This window comes from Ursus americanus, chromosome 3, assembly GCF_024610735.1.
Source record: "Ursus americanus isolate L20-20 chromosome 3, mUrsAme1.1.p, whole genome shotgun sequence".
Lineage (NCBI taxonomy): Eukaryota > Metazoa > Chordata > Mammalia > Carnivora > Ursidae > Ursus > Ursus americanus.
In genome coordinates, this window is record NC_142129.1 from 97188644 (window position 1) to 97201310 (window position 12667).

At 42.0% G+C, this 12667-nt stretch overlaps 1 protein-coding gene across 2 annotated transcripts in view; it reads left to right on the forward strand.

The window, feature by feature from the left end:
* The window catches only part of VWC2 (von Willebrand factor C domain containing 2), a 147754-nt gene that overhangs the window by 116629 nt on the left and 18458 nt on the right, over window positions 1–12667 (forward strand). Inside the window, exon 3 of one of the 2 annotated variants that reach the window (XM_045788497.2) lies at window positions 7755–8276. The exons of the other annotated variant lie outside the window; for it this stretch is intronic. Within the exon in view, the coding sequence (XP_045644453.1) occupies window positions 7755–7906 (152 nt within the window). The 3' untranslated portion in view covers window positions 7907–8276. Of the gene's footprint in view, window positions 1–7754; window positions 8277–12667 lie in introns of those variants that run through there. 2 annotated transcript variants of the gene reach the window in all.

Consider the following 12667-nt stretch of genomic DNA (forward strand, 5'->3'; position numbering starts at 1 on the left):
ATGCTGACATTAAAAAAGAGGAAAATTCTCAAATCAATTAAGTCACCACTTCAAGAAACTAGAGAAAAAAAGTCAAATAAACCAAAAGTAGCAACAAGAAGAAAATAGTAAAGATGAGAACAAAAATCAATAAAATTGAAAACAGAAAATCACTAGAGAAAAGTCAATGAAAGAAAAACTAGTTTTTTGAAAAGATCCACGAAATTGATAAACCTCTAGCAAAACAAAGCATTTCAGCGGGGGGAGGGAGAAGATGCAAATTACTAACAACAGGAATAAAACAAGAGATACCACTCTACACCCAACGGAAATGAAAAGGGGGACAAAAGAATACTATCAGCAGCTCTAAATGCATGAATTTCACAACTCGGAAGATAAGAGCCAATTCCTTGAAAAATAAAAACTACTCCAACTCATCCAAATAGGAAATAGATAATTTATATGAAAACAATTAAGGAAATTGAATTCATAATTTTAAAACTCCTCTCAAAACCCTTACGGTTTCATTGGAGAATAATACCAAGTATTTAAAGAATTAATACCACCTTGATGCAATGTCTTCCAACAACAGCGGAGGAGGGAACACTTTCCAACCCATTCTACGAAGTCAGTGTTATTCTGATACCAAAATCAGTCAAAGACAATAGAAAAAGACAATTTTTTTAAAAAAAGTCCAAATCAATATCCTGCATAAATATAAACAAAATTTCTTACTACAATATTAATAAGATACATCAATATACAAAAAGAATTTTACACTGTCACCAAGTGGGATTTATTCCAGGTATGCTAAATTGGTTCAGTCTTCAAAAATCAGTCATAGTGGTTTCCAGTTCCCTCTCCATCCTAAAAACATGAAACAAGCTCAACAAACTGCAGAGTCAATAACTCTTCTTAGATTCATCAGAGAAGTGAGGTCACAGGGCAAACCACCCCCCATTAAATTGGAGACACACACAGATAGATACAGAGAAGCACAACTTACCAGAGCAGAAACCTCCATGGGAACCATGCTGGGCTAAGAAAACCCAAGCTATAGTTGATGAAAACCCAACTCATAACTGACAAATTGCTGGAGGTTCAGTGTGGATGAGTCTGAGAGTCAAAAACTCCAGCGGAACCCAATCATGGACGGTTCCCCTAGTTTTGTGAGCTTTGATGCCTTGGGGAAGGGAGAAGGGGAAAATAACCATTTTGAAATTGCTCAGAGCATTCTATTCTTTTTAATAAGGTCTGTCTGCCCTCAGGAGAAACTATTTGACCGGAGTCTAACTGACCTGGGGTACAGGACATAGCCAACTCCATCTCGCCCTAGCCTTCCACGTGGGAGGAGGGAAGTACCCAATGCCAGCCCGATCTAGCCGTCCTGGACAATGAAAGTGGGGGCAGGGACTAAGAAGCACTTGTGAAGTTCAAAGTCCAGAGTCAAAGGCTCCCGGAAAAGACTGAGACTGAGTCAGAGGCTAGAGAATGCTTCCCCTCCCCCACAACTTACCACCATGCTACTACACTTCTATTCACAGCGCTTCCTTTTATCCGATACATTATGTCTTTAACTATCAAAAATTTTTAAAAAAATTATAAGGCATACTAAAAGGCCAGAAACTTAGTTCGAAGAGATGAGCAAGCATCAGAGCCAGTGTCAGATATGGCATGTCGGAATTCTCAAACCATGATTTTATTTTTTATTCTTTTCCAAGATTTATTTATTTACTTTAGAGAGGGAGAGAGGGAGTGGGAGAAGGGCAGAGGGAAATGGAGAGAGAGAGAAACAGACTCCCCACTGAGCATGGACCCTGACGCGGGGCTTGATCTCATGACCCTGAAGATCATGACCTGAGCCGAAACCAAGAGTTGGCCGCTTAACCAACTGAGCCACCCAGGTGCCCCTCAAACCAGGATTTTAAAATAACTGACTAATATGTTAAGGGTTCGAAACAGTAGACAACATGCAAGAACGGATGGGTAATGTAAGTTGAGTGATGGAAGCTCTAAGAAAGAACCAAAAATTAATGCCAAAATCCTAGGAAAAAAGATGAAAAGCACTGACATAAATGAAGAATGCCTTTGGTGGGCTCATCAGCAGACTTCCAAGAACCACGGAACAGCTGCAGAAGGTGTAATGCATGCGTGATGGGAATATCAGACGGGAGGACACATAAAGAGCAACAGCAGCAATATTTGAAGCAATGACTGAGAATTTCCCCCAAATTAACGTTAGACACACCAACCTGTAGATCCAGGAAGCTCAGAGAACATCATGCAGAATAAATGCCAAAAAACCCCTACACCTAGGCATTCCATATTCAAACTTCAGAAAATGTAAGATAAGACTCTTGAAAGAAGCAGGAGGTAAGAGCACCTCACCTAGAGAGGAGCAAACACAGGGATTACATCTGTCTTCTCTTTGGAAATCACTGAAGCAAGTAGAGTGAAGTATTCGGTGTTGAGAGAGTTCTGTACCCTGCAGAATTATCCCTGAAAACTGGAAAAGAAATAACGACCTTCTCAGGAAACAAAAATTGAGGGAACCTCCTGCCCATTGACCTCCCTTGCAAGAGATGTTATATGAAGCTCTTTAGAGAGAGAGAGAAGGGAAGTGCAGGTACGTGGATCTTCGTAAAGGAAGAGCATCAGAGAACGAATAAATAAAGGTAAAACAAAAACTTTTAGCTTTCTTATTCTTTTTGTTTTTTTAAAGAGAGAGAGAGAGAGCATGCCCGCGTAGTGGGGAAGGACAGAGGGAGAGGGAGAGCCAAAATCTTAAGCAGGCCCCATGACCAGCTTGGAGCCCAGCTCAAGGCTGGACGTGGCGCATGATCTCACGACCCTGAGATTGTGATCTGAGCCAAAGTCAACAGTTGAACGCTTATTCGACTGAGGCACCCAGGTGCCCCTTATTTTTCTTATTCTTAAGTGACATAAAAGATAACAATTCATTCAAAACGATACTTGTAACTATGGATTCAGTTATGTAGGCTGATAGGTAGTTGGTTAGATAACTTTATTTATGCCTATGAATAAGTGTAATGAATAATAATATGGATGCAATGGCTGGGGGAGGAATTGGGATTATTTGTTATTTGTCATTATTCTCACTACTTTTTTTTAAAAGATTTTATTTATTTATTTGGCAGAGAGAGAGAGACAGCCAGCAAGAAAGGGAACCCAAGCAGGGGGAGTGGGAGAGGCAGAGGAGACTGATTAGGAACTCCATCCCAGGACTCTGGGATCACGCCCTGGGCCAAAGGCAGACGCTTAATGCTTAACGACTGAGCCACCCAGGCGCCCCTATTCACTCTACTCTTGAAACACAATAGCTTTATCTGAAAGTGGGCTTGGATTAGTTAAAAAAACACAAAAGAAGTGCAACGTATGTTTAAAAAGGAGAGAAAATGTAATCATATAAAATGCTAAGTTAAATCCAGAAAAGGCAAAAAAGAGAAGGAAACAAAAATAGGAACAACAAATAAAGGTAACAAGTAGAAAAGAATAACAAATATGGTAGATAGAAATCTAATTATATCAATAATCACTTTATGTTTTAAAGATTTATTTATTTGAGTGAGAGAGAGAGAGAGAAAACCCATATATGTGCACAAGTGCAGGGAGAGGTAGAGGGAGAGAATCTTTAAGCAGATTCCCCACTGAACGTGGAGCCTGACGTGGGGCTGAATCTCACCACCCTGAGGTCATGACCTGAGCCGAAACCAAGAGTTGGATGCCTAACTGACTGAGTCACCCACGTGCCCTTAATAATCACTTTAAATGTTAATGGCCTAAGAGACAGAAGTAGAGTGGATTGGAACTTAGGACCCAGCTACATATTGTCTACAAGAAATCCACTTTAAATATAAAAAATATATATATTAAACATATGTATTTATATAAATATAAAAATATATATATATAAATATATATATTAAAAGTAAGTGCATGGAGAAAACTTTCATTCTAACACTAATAAAAGGAAAGAAGGAGTGGCTATATTAATTTCAGACTGGACTTCAAAGCAAAGAAGGATATCCAAGATAAAGGAGGTAATTACATAATGATAAAGGGTCAGTTCTCCAAGAAGATATAATAATCCTCAACAAGTATTCACCAACAACAGAGTTTCAGAGTACATGAGGCAAAAACTGATGGAACTGCAAGAAGAAATACATGAATTCACTATTACAGTTGGAGACTTCAACATCTATTGGAAACGGACAGACCAGGACACAAAAAAATCAGTGAGGACATAGTTGAACTCAGTACCATCAATCAACTGGATCTAGTCGATATCTGTTGACTACTTTGGCAACAATGGCCCAATACACATTCTTCTCAAGTTCCCATGGAATGCTTACCAAGATGGAGCACAATCTGGGCCATAAAACCCACTGTGACACATGTAAAAGAATAGAAATCCTACAGTGTCTGCTCTCAGACCACAGCGGAATTAAACTGGAAATCAGTAACAGAAACATAGCTGGAAAATCCACAGATACTTGTAGGTACACAGCAGCCTTCTAAAAAAATGCATTGATCAGAAAAGGAGTCTCAAGAGAAATTTTAAAACATTTTGAGCTTCATTAAAATGAAAACACACCGATCAGAACTTGTGAGATGCAGCAAAAATGGTGCTTGGAGGGATACTTAAGGCATTGAATGCATATATTAGAAAATAAGAAAGTACTGAAATCAGTCTGAACTCCCATCTAAGGAACCTAGAAAGAGAAGAGCAAATTAAATCCAAAGTAAGCAGAGGAAAAAAAATAATCAAAATTTGGGTGGAAATCAATTACATTGAAAATGAGAACGAGAGAAAGTCAAAGAAACCAAGAGTTGGTTCTTTGAAAAAATCAATAAAACTTAGAAGACTCTAGCCAGGCTAACTAAGGGAAAAAAAGAAAGGACACAAATCACTAATATCATGAAATAGGGGACATCACTCCAGATCCCACAGATGTTAGAAAGATAACAGAGGAATACTAGGAACAATTCTGTGCCTACAAGTTTGACAACCCACATAAAATGACAGTGTGGTATTGGCAAAAGAATAGAGAACCAGATCAATAAGCAGAATTGAGAGCCCAAAAATAAATCCGAATACATATAGTGACCTGATCTTTGACAAGAAGTAAACACAGTACAATGAGAAAAAGATAATCTTTTCAACAAATGGTGGTAGAACAATTGGGCATCCACATGCATAAATATATAACCATATGGTATTTACCTTTTCCTAATGACTTATTTCACTTAGCATAATACCTTTTAGGTCCATCCATGTCGTTACAAATGGCAAGATCTCATTCTTTCTGATGGCTGAATAATATTCCATTGTGTATATATTCTACACCTTCTTTATCCATTCAGCTATCAGTGGACTTTTAGGTTGCTTCCATAGCTTGGTGATTGTAAATAATCTGCCACAACATAGGGGTGCACATATCTTTTCAAGTTAGTGTTTTTGTTTTTGGGTAAATACCCAGTAGTGGAACTGTTGGCTTGTATGGTAGCTCTATTTTTCATTTTTTGAGGAACCTCCATACTGTTTTCCACCATGGCTGTGCCAGTTTCCATTCCCACCAACAGTGCAGGAGGGCTCCCACCTCTCTACATCTTTACCAACACTTGTTATTTCTTGTCTTTTTGATTTTAGCCATTCTGAGTAGGTGTGGGGTGGTATCTCATCGTGGTTTTGATTTGTGTTTCCCTGATGATAAGTGATGTTGAGCGTCTTCACATGTGTCTGTTGGCCGTCTGGATGTCTTCCTTGGTAAAGTGTCTATCTGGGTCCTCTGCTCTTCTGTAAATGAGGCTCAAAACAATGAAATTACTTAGTCCAAGATCGTAACTATGAAGCAGTGGTATCAGATTTTGAATCCACACTTTTTTCTGGAGAGGAGACCTGTAAGGACCTACACCTACGAGTACAGGTTTTCTGGACAATTATGGTGTGTCTTCTATGTGCAAAGCACACTGATAGATATTAGGATTAGGGCAAATGAGAAGGAGATTGTGTCCTCAGATTAAACTCTGCAAAAGAAACGAACAGAAAGAAACGAGCATGCTAAAGAGAACTAGAGTGGAATGTAAAATTCACAGGCATTTCACATGCTGAGTGGGACAATTGTGGACAAAGCTGGTCCTGCCTGGAGCAGCTGCCATGCCACTGTTGGGCTCTGAGTGCAGAGAGAGAGCTGAGGAAGCCATCCCGAACCACGGAGGTCAGGAGGCAGCCCCAAATGGGTTGTGTGGGAGCGTACGGAGCTAGAGGACCTCACGTGGGCCGACTGGGTGGGTGAGGGTCTGTATTTAAAATATTGTACTTCACCAAAGCTGATGGAGGAGAGGGTCTTGACCACACCTGGTAAGTCTGAAGGGTCAGCAGGCTGGAAACACGGAACCGGTGCTCAAAAGAGAGAGAATTGGAGCTGCAATTTGGATTCATCCCCAGACGGATGATTGTTAACGCTTCGAGGTCTCCAACAGAGAAAAAAATAAGTCAAGGGATGAATCCTAGGGCAGTGTCTGAGTAGGAAGGGCTGGGGGCAAGAAGAAAGCGGAGTCCCTGCAGGGAGCAGGGGCTGTGTATACTGGGGCACGGGTTCCAGAGGACGACATTGACCACTTGGCTAATGTGAAAAACAGTAGCCACGAAACCACGTGTATTTCTGCTTAGAATTATTCTGCTTAGAATTATAAGAGCCTGTTTTTATCCTGGAGCTTGTCTGGATTAGTTTATTTTTAAAAAATTTGTAGGCGACTGTTTTCTTATCTCTTTTATGGCTGCATACATCACAATTCAACCTCTTTTGGTAGTGAGCACATTATCAAAGACTAAGCAAAGAAGGGAGAATGAGAATCTGACTCAGTGCTTAAGTTCAAAGCTGAGGGCCCTCATTTAGGCCCCGGTCAGTGCTCACATTTCCATTTTAGAGGAGGTCTGGAGGTAGAGCTGCTGTTCGTGTCTGAGCTAGATGCGTGAACCATAGCACAGAAAATGCTCGTTTCAACTCGCCTTAGAAATCATGTCTCTCTACCCTTGACCTTCCATAGAGTAAGATGCAGATGGCTGAGAAGCTTTTGGCTGATGCAGGGTGAAATGTATAGAGATCATTGGCTGGCGTGGAAGCCTGTGGAAGATACGGCCCAGGTCAATGCTATGATGGTGCTTTTCAAAAGGGGTCTCAGACCAGCAACAGCAGCAGCACGTGGGAACGTATTATCAAAGCATGTTCTCCGGCCGCATCCCACACTGAATGAGTCAGAGGCTCTGGGGGTGGGACCAGCAGCCAGTGTTTCAAAAACCCCTTGGGGGCTGATGTATGGAAAACCTGCTCTGAGAGGTGCAGAAGTTACATGGGATTTACTGTTATTCCAAGCAGTTTGCTTATTTAAACTCCCTCTGGTAAAGGTGCCATGAAGAGTAAGACTGGGTCTTTGAAAGTCACCGTTAATTAACTTTTTTCTATGATTACTTAGAATTAATTAAATCAAATAATTGCAGATTTGACTTCTGTAGAAGGCCCCCGAATGGAACAGTTAGTGAAAATCACAGTATTGCCACTCATAAAAGATTTAAATAGCACCAGTTTAATTTCAGGAAAAAAGTGGGAGTGCTTCATATTATTTAAATTGTCACTTTCCCACTGTCATTCATAGGAGAGGGAATAAAACATATACTGTAAAGCGGACTGTCTAATTAGATGCATTATATATTTATCCACACTGCTAATATAAAACGCTTTTCTGCGTTGCAGGCCCAAACTGCTTTGCGGAAACGGCTGTCATCCCAGCTGGAAGAGAAGTCAAGACTGACGAATGTACCATATGTCACTGCACTTACGAAGAAGGCACGTGGAGGATTGAGAGACAGGCCATGTGCACGAGGCACGAGTGCAGACAAATGTAGAAATGGGACCACACACACACACACACAAACAGACATTTTTCTAGAATATTTTACTGATGGGAACATTCTAGATGACTCTGGGGAATAGCATTCAACAGGAGAAGACTTTGGATGAGGGTCATGGAACATGGTTGGTACTTTTGCATTTCTTGGTGAAGAGTTACTGCAAAAGAAGGAAATGGGTATATTTCAAAACATCCACAAGAATTTTGGGCATAAACCCCCTCTCTAAATAAATGTGCTATTTTCACAGTAAGTGCACCGAAGTACACTATTCTATATTAAATGTATTTCTATAATCCCTCTATTAGAGAGCTTCTATAAATGTTTTCTATAGATACAGATTAAAAATGCCGTGTTGTCAACCGTGCTCACTGTGTACCTGCATATGGTCCTCAGTTCCAATTCCCTCACGCGAGCTCGTTGTGGTTGCTGATTTCTGCTTCACATCTTGGAACGGTGTGCCCATCGATGGACCATCAGACAACGAAATACCGAAATCCTGCCCCCGTTCTGTCTCATTACAGAGACAGATCTCATGTCTGCCTTTACAAGATCCAGTCTCCTTCACACAAATACGTTTCCTTCTTAGAGTGACTCCCTGCGTTGATTCTCTCCATTCTCAGTCGTTTGGGTGATGCGGGTACAGAGTTAAGCGCACGCACTTTTTTCTGGGAGGTGAGGCTCCCGTGTTGAGGGCCACAGATGGACACTTCCATAGAGTTCATTCTCATGCACATTACTTTCTCTTCTGAGCATGCCTTCAAATCCTCTCGTAAGCCAAGCAACAGAGTAGGGTAGACCGTTTGCGCTATTATTCTATCAAGTTGAAGTGTGCAGTGAAATAGGGGGATTTCTTGACTCTCTGGAGGAGAGTGGAGGAAAACCCAAGCCCCAAACAAGTCTCTACCTGGAATCTAGACGCAGTGCAGGGATCCCACCTGTCCACTCAGTGGGTGCGTGTTTCCTACCCAAACGATCAACTACGCTCTGTTAGAGACAGGGCAGAATCTGAAAGATCGCCCTGTGTCAGACGTCCTCCCGGAGCAGCGAGGAGCATCCCAGCCAGTATGTGAACACAGACAGCGCCAAACCCATGTGCGCTCGGCTACTTTTGTGTACTTACCTGTAACCCCAAACAGATTTTATTTCTCTTCATTTGGACAGGGAATAAAAGAAGCCACTGCAAATCCTGATCCCTGAGCAATGCATATTAGAGAATATTTCTGCCTTTCGCAATCACATTGACCCCGGCGTGCTGCTGAGAAAGGTTGTCAGTCTTAACAGGTGTATGATGAAAAATCACGATAGTCATTAGTTTAATCTTTAAAGGTTTTTTCCCCCCATATTTTTATTCTAAAATTTTGAATTAAGCACCTATTAAGTACGAATCATTTGATAACAAAAAACGGAATAAAGCATGGTCTCTTGCCTTCATGGGCTTTTGGCCCTAGACCTAACACAAGTAAGAAAATATAATGCATTGGTGCAGGAGGTCAATTCGAGGTCGGCAAAGGGAAGTTGGAAAGATTTCCTGAAAAGAGCAGAGAAAACCAAAATATCATCCAGTATCTAAGAAATCATTCAATCATTAAAGTTTGACGAATCAAGAGAAATGGATATATTCGGCATTATTGGAACCATGAACCACTGTGTACCCTAATAAATGTATACAGCCAGCACTAACTGAAGCCTCAAGAACCCTACATATGCTCACATTTAATTTGAATCTTGTTTATCAAGAACACCTTGGGCCAAATGGGCTCCATGCACATAGATTTTCAAGAAAATACTCAGGCGAAGTATTAGCTAGTTGCTTTCCAAAACAACCTTTGGTACTAGAGGCTACTAGACATTGGCCATCATCACTCTATTATCTAAAGGTAGATTTTTTTTTTAGACAAGGTTGTATATGTTATGGTTTTGCCAACAGTGGGCTCTAATCCCCATGGGGAGGTGGGCCATTAGCTGTCGCTAACAGTACACAAAGCAGCCTCTTCTCTCCCCAGCAGACATGCTGCATGCAGTTAGAGACTCAGTCAGAGGCCCAGAGTCTCCCTGCCTCCCTTGGTGATGTAAGTCCCTACCCGCATGGGCAGTGAGCTCTGGAGTAATTGCAGTGGGACCTGTGAGCATTTCAGGAAACCTGGGACTTTGTCGTATACAGAGACAGTGAACAGAACATCTTGGGAAACAGACTTTCACTTGCTCTAAACGAGTGTGACCCACCCTTGTCCCAGGCGCAGTCGGGACAGCTGGAGCACAGCGGCTGTTCCTACGCTAACGTACCTGCTTGCTGTCTCTGGTTCCACCCCTCATTCCTCTTTCCACGTAGGAACGCTACGTAAACCACACATATGGCCAAACTTGGGTTAATGACACTGCATAGCCTTAACGTAGAATGATGCTATTTGCATTTTTGTCTAAGAGAGACGTTATTCTTCGGTTATTGCTTGCCATGAGTGTAGAGTTTCACGTGTATAAAGTTGTAGCATGTTGAAATTTTATTTTCCTCTTCCTTTTTTCCATATAATATTTTGCACAGATTTTTAACAATGAAACTGTTCTATTCATTCAACCTTAATAACTGCATTATAAAAAGAGGAAAATACGCTCCAAATTATCCGATTCCAGAATATTCTGGTTTGGACACAGTCCTAGAAAAAGGAGCCTCAAAGTTCACGTACAGATGTGCTTAGAGAGCCATAATTCTTAATATTCCAATCGGTCTGCTCCATGAGTCCCTTTAATTGTTGTTAAGTGACTTCTTCAGGTTGAAAAAGGAAATCGTGCTTACAGACGTAGCACATGCATTTATTTCAAATTATTCAGCCTGGGTATCTGTACATATGAAGCGACATGTATTAAGCAACAGGACAATTCTGGAAATCAGCCAATCTGACGTTTTAGACTTTCAAGTAAGATTCGTTCTTTCAGTCACAGGATCTTTCCTGTGTCGTTGCGTGGATCTGTCCGTCCTTTAACATTTCGTGGAAGTCTTGGGTAATTTCAAAACCTTGCATTTTGTCCCTGCACGCAGCACGCACGAGATGCGTCCTGGCCACGCGCCAGGGTCTGCTGCAGGGGTGCAGCTCCTACCGATGCAGAGATGAGAGCATCCTTGACAGCAAGGAGATCACACGCCTCGAAGCTATCTGACATTTCAGCATTTTTCTTTCGACTTTCTGATACTTTCAATTTCTTCATCTCCTTTGTGCAGTAAAACAGGTTTAAGAGAGAGATTCTTACACACTTTAAAATCTGAAGCATCATGAATATATTTAAGAAGGTCTCCTCTCTGTTCCAACACAAACGTTACATGTATACAATGTTTAAAAAATCCTAACAATATCAGAGAATTCAGGTGTTTTCTATTTTGTTTTTGTTTTGACTTTAAGCCGTGAAAGCTGTTTAATGTATCCATTATTTGAAATGTGCACAATATACACTAGCTCAACCGAAAACTGAAAACTCTATCCATTATTTTTTAAGTATAAACATATAGAAAACAGAATTATAGGCATAAGCCAAATTAACAACTATTAACAGTTTACTATATTTGCTTTGAGAGGCAAGAGATCGAGTCTACTCTTATTAATTTTTAAAAAATCAGATGCTTTTCTGCAATGCCATGTAATAAGGAGAGGTGAGGGGCGCCTGGGTGGCTCAGTCGGTAGAGTATGTGACTCTTGATCTCGGGGTCGCAAGTTCGAGCCCCAAGTTGGGGGTAGAGTTTACTTAGGAAACAATTAAGGGAAGGTGATTAGATGCCACCTCATCTGTGTGATGAGGCCGGTCCGGCACCGATGGTTCCAGCCTCTGCGCTTGGCTGGCCAGTATAATGTGCAGCACGCCGTCGTTACTAGACGCCCACGCGGTCCTCTGCTCGCACCAGCAGCCTCTGTGGATGGCTGGTGCAGTCACTTTTCCTGAGTCCTCAGAGTCAGTGAGCGCAGTCACTTCTTCGGGAATGAACGAGGGTTTACAGCGCGTATGTTCTCCGTGCCAGAGGCCACTCCTCACTGCTCCACGCAGAGCTGGGTCTCTTCCCATTCCCGCCAGCCTCCCCGGTCTACCAGTTTCGTTTCCTGAGCACAGGTGGCGTCTCTGACTGAGTGAACACGGGCAGAGTCCTCGGGGTGCGGGCTGGCATCTTCACGGCTCCGGCGCAGCCCACACCCTGCCCAGGTCTCCCCCGGGCTTTGGGTGCCTCCGACTATGCTCTCAACGTGGCCTCTGCTTCCCAACTCCCTGCCTTTTCGGCACTTGGAGATGTTCGCCATTTTTCAATATCCAACTCGAGGGCCATCGCGTCTGAGAAAGCTTCCTTAGCCTCAGTGGACTGTCGCTCTGGGCCCTTGACACGCTGTGCATTTGGTATTTCATGCTAGCCTGATCGAGAGATCATATCATACTTGGCGTTATAGTTCATTTTGTCTCTTTGCTTTATTATTCGGGCAAAAATCTCCTTATTTCAGGCTATGGAACATTCAGTCATTAGAATATCATGCAGTACCTTTACGCTCAAGGCTTGTTGAATTGTGTTCGGTATATTAACTCAGAGTTTTGTGCTGTGTTGAGGGCCAACGACTATCTGGAAGAGCCCCTGTGACGGTGTGTCCGACCTGTTGTCTCCTGTTTTCTCAGTTGACTTGCAAACCTCAATGTCCGGGGTACAGCAACCCAAGACATGGCAAATCCCCACCATTGCAGAGTTTTTAGCAAACAGCCCTCAGGCAGGCACCAGCCATTTCTGATGCA